Source organism: Hirundo rustica, chromosome 7, assembly GCF_015227805.2.
Source record: "Hirundo rustica isolate bHirRus1 chromosome 7, bHirRus1.pri.v3, whole genome shotgun sequence".
Classification (NCBI taxonomy): domain Eukaryota; kingdom Metazoa; phylum Chordata; class Aves; order Passeriformes; family Hirundinidae; genus Hirundo; species Hirundo rustica.
This window is the reverse complement of record NC_053456.1, coordinates 30,596,775-30,612,092: the sequence shown is the minus strand read 5'-3', so window position 1 is coordinate 30,612,092 and position 15,318 is coordinate 30,596,775. Positions and strand designations below refer to the sequence as shown.

The 15,318-nt window shown below is 49.9% G+C and overlaps 1 protein-coding gene across 5 annotated transcripts; it reads left to right on the top strand.

Moving 5' to 3' along the window:
* The first annotated feature begins 2,326 nt into the window (after window positions 1-2,326).
* On the top strand, window positions 2,327-15,279 carry C7H2orf88 (chromosome 7 C2orf88 homolog). 5 transcript variants are annotated; one of them, XM_040069443.1, is made up of 3 exons: window positions 2,327-2,366; window positions 7,798-7,870; window positions 11,832-15,279. In XM_040069443.1, the coding sequence occupies exon 3, from the start codon at window positions 11,991-11,993 to the stop codon at window positions 12,252-12,254; it is 264 nt and encodes an 87-aa protein (XP_039925377.1). In that variant the 5' UTR covers window positions 2,327-2,366; window positions 7,798-7,870; window positions 11,832-11,990; the 3' UTR covers window positions 12,255-15,279. The 5 variants fall into 5 exon arrangements, with proteins under 5 accessions (XP_039925377.1, XP_039925374.1, XP_039925376.1 ...); XM_040069440.2 differs by lacking the exon at window positions 2,327-2,366 and adding an exon at window positions 2,517-2,595; XM_040069442.2 differs by lacking the exon at window positions 2,327-2,366 and adding an exon at window positions 2,752-2,769.
* Window positions 15,280-15,318: the final 39 nt, after the last annotated feature.

Sequence of the window (15,318 nt, the reverse complement as noted above, 5' to 3'; positions counted from 1 at the left end):
GTAAAATACGTGGGGTTTTTAATTCACACGTGGACTGTTTGCAAGTAATGAGTGTAATATTGTGTGCTGTTGTTGGGTGGTCACAAGAGCTGTAGCAGCAGTCCTTTCATACAAGGAACTGCTGGATTTTGTTGGGGGTGTGTACAGGGGTGGCTGCCTGCTCCCTGTCGCCCAGCTTTCCAGGCTGGGGAGGGTTTCCCAGCCACTGGAGAGCAGAGGGATGTTGTTCTTATTTTTCTGTACCCGTCCATCCCCTGGCTCTCCCGGCCCTGTGCAGCCCCTCCAGCAGTGCAGTGGATGATCTGTGAGCAGCAGCTACTGTCACAGTGTTTCTCTTGATGAATGTTACCACTGTACTGTTTTCTTTGGCTTTGAAAACACTGCAAGAAATTCCTTGGCATGCAAATGACTGACTGGAAATGTGTAAGAAACCTACTTGACAATCGGAGTCCTGCTTGGCAATAATCACTGAGGCGCTGCAGCGTGTTCAGGAACAGACAACAGAGCTGGGTGAAGGGGTAGTAGAGAGTCAGTGATACGAGGAGGGGCTGAGGGAGCTGGGGGTGTTCACTCTGGAGAAAAGGAGGCTCAGGGGAGACCTTACTGCTCCCTAGAACTACCTGAAAGGAGGCTGTAGTGAGATGGGTTGGCCTCCTCTCTCAGGTAACAGCAATAGATCCAGAGGAAACAGCCTCAGGTTGTGCCAGGAGAGGTTTAGGCTGGATATTAGAAAATAATTCCTTCATCAAAAGGGTGGCCAAACATTGTAACGGGCTGCCCAGGGCAGTGGTGGAGTCGCCGTCCCTGGAGGTATTTAAAAGCTGCGTAGGTGTGCCACTAAGGCACTTGTTTTAGTGGTGGACTTGATGATCTTGGAGGTCCTTTCCAATCTAAATTATTCTCTGAGTCTATAAAACCTGCCTAAATAGATAGGAGACTGTCATGGGTTGGCACAGTGACTTAGCCAGAGCTCAGCACTGAAAGCGCGTGCGGACTGCAGAGAGGGGCACGAGTGCCCAGCCCTGCAGCAGCCCCCGCTTTTAGCCTGTTGCTGTAGGACAAGCCAGGACCAGCACGAGCCTTGTGTCCCCAGGCCTGTCACCCTCAGGGCCAGGAGACTCCTGCGAGTCCTGGGCGGCTGTTTGCCAGCCCCAGCCAGGCAGGAGCTCCATGACAGCCTCCCGTAGGTGATACCCAGGCGTGCTTGTGTGCATTGTATACAGTAGTCTGAGTGTCAAGAACTGCCCAAAAGCAGGAATGCTTTACCCAGGGTGTCTGTTTGCAGCCTCTCTTATGAAATAATTTTCTGTTTTGGCATAGCTTTTATTTTTGAAAAATTGAAAATGTTATTTTAGTTTGCTCAGTTCCTTCATTCTGGAAGCTTTCTTTTGGAATGGGGGTGTTTCCTAAAAAGCTTTGGTATAATTCATACTTCTCTGTAGTTGTACAAGATTTGATGCTGCCTGACAGGATAAAATCAGGGCAGCATCACCCAGGCCTCTCCCCCAGTCTTTTCCACTGTTTTTGTTGCTTTAATGCTCACCAGTCCTTGCGTGCTCCCATGTGTTCTGGCACCTCAGTGCTGTCCCAGGGCTGAGTGGAACACACAATGGCGATGGCCCTGAGCTTTTATGTGACAGCTCCATTCTTTGAATGTGCTGTTCCGTGTTTCACGGAATCACAGAATTGTTAGGGTTGTTGGAAGTGGCTCAGGAGATATCCAGCCCAGCCCTCCTGCCGAGGCAGGGTCACCCGGGGCGGGTAGCACAGGAATGCACCCAGGTGGGTGTGGAATGTCTCTAGAGAGGGAGACCCCACAGCCTCACTGGGAAACTCTTCCAGTCTCACCCAAAGTGTAAAGTTCTTCCTCTTGTTGAGGTGGAACTTGCTGTGTTTTAGTTTGTGGCCATTACTCCTCGTCCTGTTGCTGGGTACCACTGACAAGAGTCTGGCACCATCCTCCTGGCACCCGCCTTTGAGTTATTTATATGAATTAATGAGATCCCCTCTCAGTCGTCTCTGCTCCAGACTAAACAGGCCCAGCTCCCGCAACCTCTCCTTGTGAGAGAGTGCTCCAGAACCCTCAGCATCTTTGTGACCTCTCCTGGACCCTCTCCAGTAGCTCCTCTTGTTTTCTGTACCGAGGAGCCCAAACCTGGAGACAGCACTCCAGATGTGCCTCACTAGGGCTGAGCAGAGGGGGAGGAGGATTTAAAGGAGGAGAAGCCAATGAGAAGCGGTTTTCCTGCCTGGGTGGTTTTTTTCCCCCCTTTTTCCCTTATTTTAAGCGGCAGGGCCGGTGCCGGCGCTGAGGCCCCGCCGTCTCCGGGCGGGGCAGGAGCGCCGTGGCCGCACGGGGGATGCAGGTGCCGGCCGTGGGGACAGGTCGGGGGTAAGGTCGGGGCCGCTCCCGGGCTCGGCGCGGCTCCCGCCCCCCGGCCCCGCCCGGCCCCGCCGCCGCCGCCCCGGGGAGGGCGGGGAGCGCCCGGCGGAGCGGCGGGAGCGGCGGCGGGCGCGGGGCCCTCCCGGCGCTACCTGTGCGAGCGCCGCGGGGCCGGGCGGGGCCGGGAGGCGCTCCCGGCATGGACTTTGACGGTGGGTTCGCCTCTTTGCCGTTCAGGAGCCCGGAGGAGGCGGCGGCGTCGGTGGGACGAGGGCCGGATCCCGCGGGCGCCGCCGGAGGAAGGGGCAGCCCGGCGGCCGGGGGCCGTGCGCGGCGGGGCCACGCTGCCGGCATGCCGCTCGCACGGACGCCGCCCCGCCGCGCCGGTACGTGCCCGGCTCCTTCGCCCCGAGCCGCGCCGGGGCCGGGAGGCGGGGAGGGGACGCGGGGCCGTGGGCAGCGCTGGCCTCCGGCCGCGTCGTGCGGGAGAGCCGGGCTTTGAGGTGGGGATTTTCGGGACGGGCGGAGGTGGCCGCTTTACTCCTCCCATCGAGGAGGTTGCCGGCCGCGGGCTCCTCCGAACTGAGCGAAGCGGAGTTGCCGCTCCCCCTGGGCGCCCTGAGGAAAGGTGGTGCTACGGACAGCGGTGAGAGTGATGCGGAGTGGGAAGGTGAACGGCGTGGCCGGTTCTCTTCAAGCGGTGTTCCTGCTGTGGGGAAGACGTGAGACTACTCTGTTTGCTGCCGAGGTGATGTGAGGGTCTGTCGGCCCCTGCTTTGCCACGAGTACCTTTCCAGTCGTCCACACTGACCCCTATACAGAGCGGGTTACTTTCATCTGGCGTGTTATAAAATACACATTTAATAATGCAAGACCTGTCGTGGCAAAAAATTGTTAAACATTTAGACATATTTCACGCTTTCTCATAGTTCAGTAACTAGCAGACCAAATTAGGTTTCTAAATATAGCAATTTTTTAAAAAGGAAAAATGCGGGGATTTACCCTGTAGCCTTAACAAAGTGGCATTTTTAACCTTCAGGTGCATACAAATTCGTTTTCTTCTGAGCATCACGTTCCGCTGAGAACGTTCTTGCTTTGAAATCCCCTTGGTCCGTAGGGGTTGCCCAAGGGATGGGCAGAGCTCAGGACGCTCGTGTCCCTGGGGACGAGGTGGTTCCGCGGGCAGGGTCCGGGGGCGGCGAGCGGCGGCGGTGCCAGGCTGTGCGGGCACGGCCGCCCCGCCTGCCGCCGGCCCTGCCGCTTCCCGGGCGCCAAGGCGGCAACTGCTGGAAGCGGAGCTGGCACCTTGGGAGTGATGGCATTCAAGGGAACAAATACCGGGGGAGAGCCGGGAGACAGAGTGGGTTTTAAGGCTGACAGTTCTTTGTTGTAATTTGGGGCAGCTTTCGTACAGCCGGTGCATCTGGTTGTTAAACTACTCACTTTGTCCTCTTACTCCTCGGTTTGTGCAAATCAGTAGTAACACAGCTGTGATTTTAAAATGTGAGGCTGTGTTTTCCTGTGCCTTCCTATGTGAGATGTGGAAAAATGGCTTTTCTGGTGCATTCCTAATTCCCATTTCCCTTTTTTTTAAATTGGCTTCTGGAGATTAAAGAACAGAATGGGGTTGTGTGCTGCTTTTATTGTGCTGTTCTGTGGTTGATCTCAGGCAGATCTTGACCATCTCCTTCCTTCTGACATTCATTTGTGTTAATCCAGTGGAGCCTTTGGCTTCCTGAGGGCGTCACAAAGCCAGGCAGTGTCCCTCATTCATACCTGATGCTCTGCAGCTCCGTATATTCCTGGCTGAATCTCGTGACAGCCACTACAATAAAACCCGACCCTGTCAGCCTGAGGCACCGATCCGCTGTTTTAGCTGCTGCTGCTCCCCAGTTCCTGCTGGCAGGATCCCCAGGCTGGGCAGCAGCCAGCCATAGCTGCAGGAGGGGCTTTTCTTGCTCGTAAAGGTTTGTGCATCCTCTTTTCATTGTCTGCAGCTCTGTCTCTGCCTGGCACCTGTGGAGGACAGTAATGCACCTTTACAAGGCAGGCTAGATCCCGAGCCTTAGGCTGGGAGGGAGTAGCTTAATGTTTCAGTGTGTTACTGAAGAGCACTGTTAGCAGAAGGCTGTGACTCCACAGATGAGTTGTTGCGATGGAAGTTTTGTGGTATATGTAGGAAAATTCCTGCTCCCGCTCTAGTTTGTTCCAGCGTTAGAGCGTTGTAACAAACCAAGGGGCTGCTCTGTCTGGGCCCAGTGCTGAGCAGTCTAACCTCAGTGTGGGGCTTGGCCAGTGTCCCTGACACCTTTGGTGGTGTGTCTCGTGTTTTCCCCCGCTGTGGGGGTGGTCTTCAGAGCGTGGCTTTGCAGCTAGTGCAGGTGGGAGGGGCTGATAATTACAGGAGCTGTGGGCTTGCTGAAAGAAGTGTTGAATCTTCCTCCTTTGGTGTTATGCAGGGCAAGGAAACAGCTGTACATATACATCAAAAACTTTATATTCACTCCGGTATTTTTTTTCTCTTCACTCACCAGTTTTGAGCATTATTTTGTGTTTGGGGTCTTGGAGAGTTTTGGATCTCCTCTATCACTATTAGCTTTTCCTTGCAAAGGCATCCCTCTGCAGTTTCTGCAGCTGGGTTCCTTAAGTCTTGGCTAAACTTCCTGCAGATGGAGTTTCTGATAAGTGCTGCATCTTCTTCTTGTCCTTTCTTCTCCAGCCTCACTCCAAGGCCTTAATTGCTAAGGAAGTCCATTGGTCCACTGTTACCCACCTAGAAAACAGGCTTCCATCAATAGCAGGCATCCTTCTCCTGTTCCTATGGGGGAAGTTAAGTTCATGTTCCCTCTTGTCCATATTCTGGCAGAGTCTGTACTGGTACATGCACGTGTTCTGAGACATTGGGGGGGGAAAAAAAATCAATATATTGTAAGCCTTTCTGTCCAAATTTGGACTAGCAGCAGTCTGTACAGCTGTTTGGACAAGTAACTGAGGTAAAATATGAGCAGAACCTGTAAGAGATTTTAGTATCCTGTTCTCCAGTGACGTTCAGGCTGCCCCCTGAGCTGTGTGTGCAGTTCTGGTGAATAAACTGCTGCGCTGGAGGGAGGATTTCAGGACAGGCCAACTGGGTACAGTTTTACTTTCATGAAATTAGACAGCTACCAAGCACACAGTGTTCTTTGCTTTTAACAAGACTTCTTTTTCCTGGATGAAGAATAACGTTGTGGCTGCCGAGGGGCTGTACCTGCTGGCATTGCTGTTCTCTCAGCTACTGCTATTTTCACCCAAAGGTTTCTTTTGGTATTTCATCTTTATTTGCTGCTTCCCAAAGCTTGGGTAAGATTGCTAGAAGAGCGTAGAAAGGCCTTGTTTTTGTTCCTGGCTTCTGTGGTTGTGTGTCTTGGGGAGGGGGCAGACTATTTCTTGATTTTGTGGGCGTTTTTACCTTTTAAATTTTTTTTTTTTAAACTCGGTACTGATTTTAGTTTTCACATCAGCACAGCTGTACCATTTAACAGCAAAAACACCCCACTTGCACTGTGCATGTAAATCGTAAAGTGAAGTAAGAAGAAACATTTTCTTCTCTCTTGTTTTTCCCTCTAGTTTGAAGATTTTCATCTTCCTTAACTGCATTGCTAAAGTGCTTGAGAGATGAAATTTGACAAGGAAATTGCCTCCATTAAGTAACTCGGTGTTCTGAGAAAGGAGGCTGTAGGCAGGTGGGGCTCAATCTCTTCTCTCAGGTACCATCCAGAAGAAATGACCTCAGGTTGTGCCAGGAGAGGTTTAGGTTGGATATTAGCAGAGATTCTTCACTGAAAGAGTGGTCAGGATTGGAACAGGCTGCCCAGGGAAGCGGTGGAGTCACCATCCCTGGAGGTATTTAAAAGATGTGGAGATGTGGCCCTTAGGGGCAGGTTTTAGTTGTGGACGTGGCAGCGCTGGGATAATGGTAGGACTTGATCTGAAAGGCCTTTTCCAACCAAACCAAATTTATGATTCTGTGATCAGCTGTGCTCTTATTGAAAAGCCTTTTAAAGCAAATGTGTCATTTCCCCATTCAGTTACAGACTGGCTTAGAAGCCTGGAAAAGCTTTATCAATTCTGGCCATGGAAGGGAAAAGCCCAAGCCTTTGAAATTCCAGCACATACCTTGAGACAGATAACCAGGAGACTTTCACTTCCACACTAATCTTGCACAGCAGTTGTTTGCAGCTGCTGCATCCAGCCTTTTCCAATCTGTAGCCCTTATCTCTTGTTGGCACTGAGCGACAGGAGAGGGAGGGAATGGCTCTGAGAGGAATGAGATCTCCATTTTTGCTTTTCATGTCCTGAGTTGTTTTGGGATATTTGGATATCAGTGATTGCCTGAGGTGGCAGAATCTTTGATATTGTGCTTGTCTTAAAGTAACTGTAGCTGTTTAAAACTCTTATTTTCCTACAGTTAGGGCGAGTTGTTATAATGAATGTTATGCAGTGCATCTCCTCAGTAGGATTTGCAGGAAGCTGGATGTTAAGGAGAGGCAGAACTGGAAGCCTGGTGGGTTGGGCTGCTCTGGGAGCCCCTGCCTGGGGCTGCTTTGCTGGGGAGCTCTGAGTCCTGCAGCGATGGAGGGGACGCTGTGCAGGGGGTGGATGATGGGGTGAATGATGCGTCCCTCTGCCATTTCTGTGCTGCCTCTCTGCCTGCAGCTGCAGAGTATCCAGAGGGCAATGCCACGTGTGCTCCTGAGTTCCAGCCCACCTCGTGAGGGAGAGGTGGACAGAGCTTGTTTGGGTTTCCTCTCCTGTATTACATGGAGACTGTGAATGTTTTGTGTGATTGGGTGCAGTTCAGAGGTGCAGATGCCTAAGGGCTGTTTGGTTACCTCTGCTGGTAGGTCACCTGCCCAAAATCCTACTTTGAATACCTTTGTTCCAGAGCTTATTGTTTCCCTGATAATGGCAGCACTGGGATTGTCTGACTGCTCTCCCTGTGTCCTTGGATGATTGAGGTCCAGCTCTCAGTAGAAGCTTTGAGAGGAAGAAGGAAAAACATGAGAAAACTTTTGAGGTTTGGCAACAGATGGGGCACATTACCCTCCCCATATCCTTGCTGAAATCCTCCTTAGCTGGGCTTGCTGTGGGAGGATGTTGGCATCCTGCACATGGCCAGGAGCCACTTGCCCAAGCAGTGGCCCCGCTCCGAGCCCGGCATTAGGCACTGTGTATAAATGGTTGCAGCCTGTCATTCAATCTAATTTGTTAAATGCTGTATCATCCTTTTGCCTTTGTCAAAGTCAAGTTCTGTGCAGGAGAAAAGGCAGGCAGGCTTGTGCAAGGCCAGCAGTACAGATTTATCACCTTGGTAATAACGTGCACCTCTGACATCCTGCAGAGTGCTAAGCTCTGTTCCTGGGTTCCCTTTGCAGAGTCCCACTCGTGGAGCTGTCTGTGCTGTCCTGGGGACGAGGGGACAACCTGTTAGAAGCAGCCTTGGTTCTGGTAAGTGGCACTCTGAGCTTCTCCTGCAGATACCCAGGGGAAAGCTGAAAGCCTCCCTGCTGGAGGAGGAGTCATATCTGAACCAAAAAATTTGGCTCTGTCACAGCAGGAATTACTTGCTGCCTTCAGCTGGGCAAAGCTGCACATTTGGAAGCCATTTTGAAAACTGTGGCTTATTTTTAATCCAATGACTGCTGTAACATAAAGTGTTGCAGAAAGCAGTTTCTTACAGCATAGCATTGAACTTCGAGAATTTTTTCTGAGGTTCTTATGGATCGAAAATGGATTTAAATGGTAGCAGGAACTCAGTTGCTTGTGATGGCTGCAGATGTTGCATAACAGCAAAACTCTTGCTCTTCTGCCTCTTTTCATCATATGATGGTGTATTGCAGAGGCCAGTGAAACCCTTATTTTTTGATATCTCACATTTACCTTTTCCAATTATTTTTGTTGATTATTTTAATGCTTTAAAAAATCCTATTTGTTTCAAAAACAGCAGTTACGTGATCAACACTTTTTGCCTCTATTTTTTATTGTCTAATAGTGAATTGCAGGCATCCTTTCACCATTGTTTTGTTTCCTTCAGTAGTTAGAAATGAGCTTACCTTGGCAGGAAACGCTTTGCCAGGCCCCTCGTGTGCCCAGTGAGTTCAGCTACCACACCCTCAATATTTTCCCTCTCCTAGTATTATTGCAGTAAATAAAATAATAGGTGAAAAAGCATCTGAACTTATCCTTGGGAACCTCCAATCCCAATATGGAATTGATTGTTTCCAAGACTTTCATTTAAGTCATACACAGTGTTTGTTGTGCTGAAGTTAAATGAAGCATTTAAAAACATTTTGACTGTATGTCCAATAAAACTGAGCACAACTAGGAGCCTGTATTTTTCAGATGAATAAACCAGCATTTCACCTACTGTAAAATCTGTCTCTAAAAGGAGAAGGTGAGTTCTGGTGTGTGATGGTGCTGCTTTAGCTCCTGCTTGAGAGTGAGCAGAGCAGGCAGAGCTGGCTGACCTCTGGCTCCAGCTAAGCCCAGCAGCTTTGTCATGTGAGGAACTGCGCTGCAGAGCTCTTGGCCTGAGCCCCAAACCATCTATGCAGTGGTGTCTGAGGCACAACTGGAGCTTGGGCACTGACAGAAACAGGCAGCTGTCTCAGTTTTGCCTTGTGCAGTTACAGGATGAAACATCGTGCTGGGAGTCAGATGAGCTGGGCGAATTTGTTGGGTTTTCTCCCTCTCAGGGTGTGAGCATTGCGAGGGGAGGTAGAGAAGTTAAAATCCCTGTCAGACCTGAACACTCTGGAGATGAGTTAGGCAGAGAGGATTTAAACAGCACTTCACTCTGGTGTGTGTGCAGGCAAGGGCCGTCAGGAAAGCAAGGAAGCAGCCAGAAGGTTGAAGGCAGCTTCATTTGCAATCATTTCCGTGCCAGCAATTATTAACTCCAGTAGAGCGGGCAAACTGTAACACTGACTGCAGTGGCTTGGAGAGTACTGAGCTCTGCAAAGAATGAAATGAGCAATGGGCAGGAATTTAAACTGGGGTCGGTAATTTTGCTTTGAAGCTCAACAGATTTGGAACAGTTGAGTTGTATTGTGGGCTTTGGAGTCTGCAAGCTTTAGAGCCACCCTGTCCTCTGTGCAGGACAGTCCAGGAACGTTTGGTTTGGCCCAAATGAAGAGGCAGAGGTGGTGACCTTAGGGAATTTCTCCCTAGCTGCTTTAGGAGAAGTTTATCCTTCCTCTGCTCCCTTTCTGTCCTTTTCATTAGACACTAACTCATCTGCTGGTGTCCCCTAACAGAAATCTCCAGCTGCATGAGGGAAACATTAAAACAATGATGAAATCCTAACTAAACTTAAAAAGCTAAAAAAACAAAAGGAAAAGAAAAGAAAAGCTACAGCTCCAGACTTGGATATAAAAACTCCAAATCTGGATAGTCTGTTTTAGGGAAAGTGTGAGGGATAAACTCAAATAAAAATACACTGAAGCTGTGTGTTACCTTGGCTGGATCAAGACTGCAGCTTTCAGGCATCAGCAGTGCTGGGTGGTACCTGCTGTTAGTGATTCTTTACCATGTACTTGGATCTACATATTTGTCCAGCAGAGAAAGTGGAAGTGATTAGTATTAATGTTTTATTAATGGTAAATTTTGAAATTAGATGTGCACAAGATATTACTATTAAAGCTTTGAATTATTCAGCCCTCTGAATTGCTTGCAGGCCTCTCCTTGGCCTCTGCTCTGTGAGCATGTTAAGTTTGATGAGTGTATGTGATGGGTAGATGTGGGTATGAACCTCCACAGGGATAAATGTAGGATTTTGTGCATTGAAGGGAACTCTGCTGGTTATCCATCCAGTCTTTAGTCATTTATTGAGGAGTTATTAGGATAAAAGTCTGATAGCTTGGCTCTCCTCCCTGCTGGGTAAAGCTGCAAGTGGAGGTCAGCCCTTGGCAGCAGGGTTTGTGTTACAGGCCTGTGAACTGCAGGGCCTGTCCCAGAGCACTGGGCACGAGCTGCAGCAGGTCAGTGGGCACAAAGGAGACTCGCTGAACTTCACCGAGGTGGTTTACAAACGTTCCTCTACGATGCTGAAATGTCCTGGCACAAAGCTGAAGGTGTGAAAATGTTTGTATGGACTTGGTGGCTTCTGGAGCCCTTTAGGACCGATTTCCTGCCAGGAGCACCAGCCACCCTTCTGTGCTGCACTCAGCCCTACAAACAGGTAGCAGTGGCTTTTAGGAAGCAGCAAAGAGAGGAGAGGAGCTTGTCCCAGGAGTCTGGCTCTCCTGAGTCAGCTGCTGGACCGGGGAAGTCCCGTCCTACCTGAGAAGTACCATTTGCCTGCAAATGGGACTGATTTCCTCTGCAAATATTTGCCTGTGATCAGGCTACTGGATCGGAGCCCCTATTTCCTCCAGTGTATAAAGGAAATAAATAAGGCTTAACATCTTTGCCCTGATCGTGTTTTCAAAGGCTATTTACAAAAAATCTTTAACTTTGGCTGACCTTAGTACCACGTCATTGGGTGAAGCTGTGGGGAACAGTTGGTTTCTGTGCTGCGCAGTCTTTATTTTGCCTGGCAGTCTGTTAACTCTGATAAGTGGGTAAGCGCATGCCAAGCAGAGTCAGGCGTATCGTGAGATTCTGCTTTGCCTGAGAGAAAGTAGCCCCAGAAACAGCTTTGTAAGCCAGGAAACAAAAACCCATGCACCAAAATTCGGAGTTGGCCAATTCTGGATCTTGATGACTTGAAAAGGACTCTGCCAGGTGTTTCATTGGTCACTGCCTCTTCTCTAGATGTGGAGTTGTCCTGCTCTAGTGAGAATGGTGCTCTGGCTCTGTTGGAACTGCCTTGATCACAGCAGGCTGCTGCTGCTTTCCCTACCCTCTCCAGGGACAAAACAAAAACAGCTCTTGTTCCTTGTGAATACCTTCTGGTGGCTGCCCTGCTCCAGCCTCCATGAGCAACAGCAGAACGACACTGGGAATTAGTGTCATCGTGCCCAGAGAGCGTGCGACAGCCGTGACACGGGACGCTGGCCATGGTGGTTGTGTGGTGCTTCCGTGGGGTGGTTTTGGTGTTTATTTCCAGCAGCAGCAGTCCCTGGAGCTAAACAGAATTTGTTAGCAGTTTCAGGAGAAGCGCAACACATTGTCAGCTTGGAAGAAACAGGCTTTATTTTTTTTCTAAGATGTTTTTTTCTTTATTTTTTTACGTTCCTAGATGGCCTACATCCTGTTCTGGGAATTGCATTCAAAGGCAGCGTGAATTCAGGTCAAACTTTTCCTACTTGTAGTAGATGGATGTTACCGATAAAAACATTTTACGCACGCTGGGCAGAGATTTATTTAAGCCGCTTCCACCAGCGCCTGTAGTGAATTTAAGTTTCCTTTGAGCTCACCGAGAATGGTAAACTATTTATTGCCTTTATATGAAACACTGTTTTGACAGATTTCCTCAGAAGAAGCACAAAAGGAGATGTTCTGTTCTTCAAAAATAACCGGAGCCATTGGCAAGAAGCAGCAGCACCGCCTCGAACGAGGGAACCGCTCCCAGGTCACCCGGACATGCAGTTGAACTGAATTCTGCGGCCGCGTTTCCCGATGTACCATGGGATGCATCAAATCCAAGGCTGCCTTCCAGGGTTCCAGCGCCGCGCAGGACGAGCGGATCGAGGGAGGCGGCGAGGGGCGCGCTGGGGAGAAGTCGTCGCTGCTGGCGCTGCAGGCGGAGGAGAAGGGCCCCTCCAGCGCCATCGTGCTGGACTACGCGCAGCGCCTGTCGCGAGAGATCCTGGAGCAGGCGGTCAAGCAGTGGGCGGTGACCGAGAGCAAGTACAGCGACATCCCCTTCATCGAGAGCGACATGCCCTGAGCGCTGCCGCGGCCTGGCCCGTCCCAGAGCCTCTGTGCGCGCTGCCGGTGCACGCAGAGCACCCCCGGTGTCCTCTGGGCATCGCTGTGGGCAGCCGTCTGCAGGGAGAGCCCGGGAAAATTTGCCTTTTAACGCAGACCGCTAACAAACTAATTGGATCGCAGTAGAACGTGTTCATCGAGTGTCGTTCGTTGTCAGCCGTGTGTCGAGTGTACTCTGTCTTTGTATGTGTTGGATGTGACCAGAAATCAGCGTTAAAAAGAGGATGAGAAGGCTGTGGCTGCCCTGCACCGCTACAAGCACTGCCACAGAGGACAAAACGTGGATTATTTCTATGTTCTGCACAAAAGATCACTGGTCTGTCTGTAGGTGAGATGAACTCTCTGTGCTTGGTGAATTTGTCTGTGTTTCGCTGAAGTGAAATCAAGGTCTGCGTGTGGCAGAGGTCACTGCTGTCATGGATTTTACTTTTGATTCTGTGACCTAACGCAATCTGTAAAACCACAAACAATGAAGGTGATGAGAGGTGCTTTGTAAACCCCAGTAGTATTCAGGGAACCATTTGGATGATGATGCAATTCACCTTCCATTGAAGTGAACCAGTGAGAAGCGTGCCAGTGTCCATAAGCAGCGCATTATCATTAACAGATGCTTCTGTAAACGCTTGAAAGCTTGTCTCTAAAACCCTGCAGTAAGACAGGTTAATGACATCTGGTCACTGTGTTTAGACCAAAGCTGATTTTTTGGTTTTGTGTGGGGGATTTTTTGTGTTATGGTGCTGGTTTGGGAGGATTTGGTTTTGTTGTTTTACTGTAACCCAGAGAGATGTGCAAAGACTACTGCTGGTAACTGGTGAAAGAAACCTTCAGGGGTGTGGCAGTGCTTTAGGACAATTTGTTTCATGGCAACTGTGGCTGCATTACACTGAAATTCCTGGCTGAAGTACCACCCCTGGGACAGGATGTCTTCTTCCTTCAGCTCCTGTAGGCTGCTGGTTCCCCCCTGAAAAACCTGCTCATGGCAATGCCAGCAGGAGCCCCTGGAGCCCCAGCCCTGAGCAGTGCTCTGAATGCAGTTAGGGACAAAGCCTTAGGCCCAAAACTGAAGGGCTGCATCCACACCCTGCTCCCTGCCTGCCCAGGACTCACAGCCTGACCCACTGCACCCGCAGCCGGCGTGGCACAGAGCAGGACATGGATGGATTGTTCTTATTCATCCCAAAGGTACAACACTGCTGACGTTTTATACAAAGTGAAGGCCTTCCAACAGCTTGGCTTTTACCACCTGTTTGTTCCTTTTTCTGTGATGCCCAGTTTAAAAGACAGTTCTTTTTCCTAGATCAAAATGCTTTCCATTTTGTTTTCATTTTATAGAGAAATGCTTTCCATACTGGCTAAAGCTGTTACTATTTTTAAAAGGTACACATAGTTCTAGTAAATGATCCAAAGCATGATTTTTCAAGCAATGGGAAGCAAGCAGAAAGAGGACCATGTCAAATGCTGGTTTTAGCTTATTCTCTGATCCAGGACAGTCTATGATTGAGCTGTTTTGCAAATGTGACGCAAACGTAGGTGTTTGAAATTCACCTATACAGGGAAGTGGTTTTATCAGGAATGAAGGGTGAAAAATGCTTCTCTGTGACACACCACAAGATTAAATCCCAGTGATCAGAGTGGGTTCCCAGTGCCCTGCTGTTAAGGCTGTCCTCAGGCCTTGGCTGGAAAAGGGAACGAAATCAGCTTCTGCTGCAGCGTCGTCCTCTTTGAAGTTACGTAGTCATCCTCAAAGCCATGTGCAAAGTGGGACTAAAGCTTTACAGGTCACTTAAATTCTCCTGCTAACAGTGACGTTCCTTCAAGTTCTACAGCATATAAAACATTAGATCATACTCTGTTTGCTCTAAAATACCTCCATATGTTAGTGTGAGTTAGAAAGCAAAGCCAAACACTGATCGAGTCAGTACATATCAATTGGATATTGCTTAATCACAGTATTAAAAAAGATTCCTATTCTTATTCTAGCTAAAATAAAGCTTTATTACAAAAAAAAGGGTCAACCTTTCTAACAGGAGTGTGGACTCGAGAACGTTAACACTGCTAACCACAGTAATTAAAAATAAAAAAGCCAAAGCCCCACAGCCATTGCTGGCCAGGCAGGTGAGGAGCAGGTAGAAAACCGCGCTCGCTGTCAGAGCACCTGGAGCTGGATCTGCCCTGGCCCTTGCACAAAGCACGCCGGCGGATTCCACGGGCAGCGGGGCGTTGCAGCGCTTCCCGTGCCGCGTCTCCAGTCCTTCCTCTGGATGTAGCCTGAGCCTCTGACACTCTTCAGGAATATCAGCTGCACTTTTGACAGCAGCTCCCCGCTGGCAGGCTGCCACTGCACGGTCCAACAGCAGGCAGAGTTCCAGAACAGCCTGAGGTTCCAGCACAGCATCCCCTGCGCTCAGCGCTCGCGTTTCCCCAGAGCAGGAGGTCAGCCAGGTGCACGGAACGTGCCCCAGGACCGCTCCCCCGTGCAGGAGCCGCAGCGTGGGGTGGCTGCCCCGCCTGCCCCAGAGCTGCCCATGGGCTCAGCCAGCACCAGCTGCTTGGTGGCCCAACCAGTCCCTCACCCGTGGCCACCGAGCTCGGCCCTCACTGGTGCCTGAGGATTACAGCAGCTGCTCAACGGCCCCGAGTGCAATTGCAGCTCTTTGCGATGCTTTCTGCGGCACCGGCGCTTCAGGGAAGGCACGCAGCAAATGCAAAGCAAACAAGCTTGCAAACAACAGGGAGACGGCTTCTCACCAGGAAAATCATCTCTCTTACAGGATGCTGTCCTTATAAATAATGCACTTACCCTCAATAGAAAATAAATCTGTTCAGTGCTACAGCCCGGTAAGAGACTGAGGGAGATCTCTCTCCAGAGCTCTGCTGTACATTTAATAGGCACAATACCAATACATTGTAAAAATAAAGACTCCTTCACTTAAATAAATTTATGCTAAGCTGTGCTGGTGTTTCACAGAGCCACTGACAGTGGGTTTCCAGCCAAGTTACCATTGATTCTTTGACTTGATTTT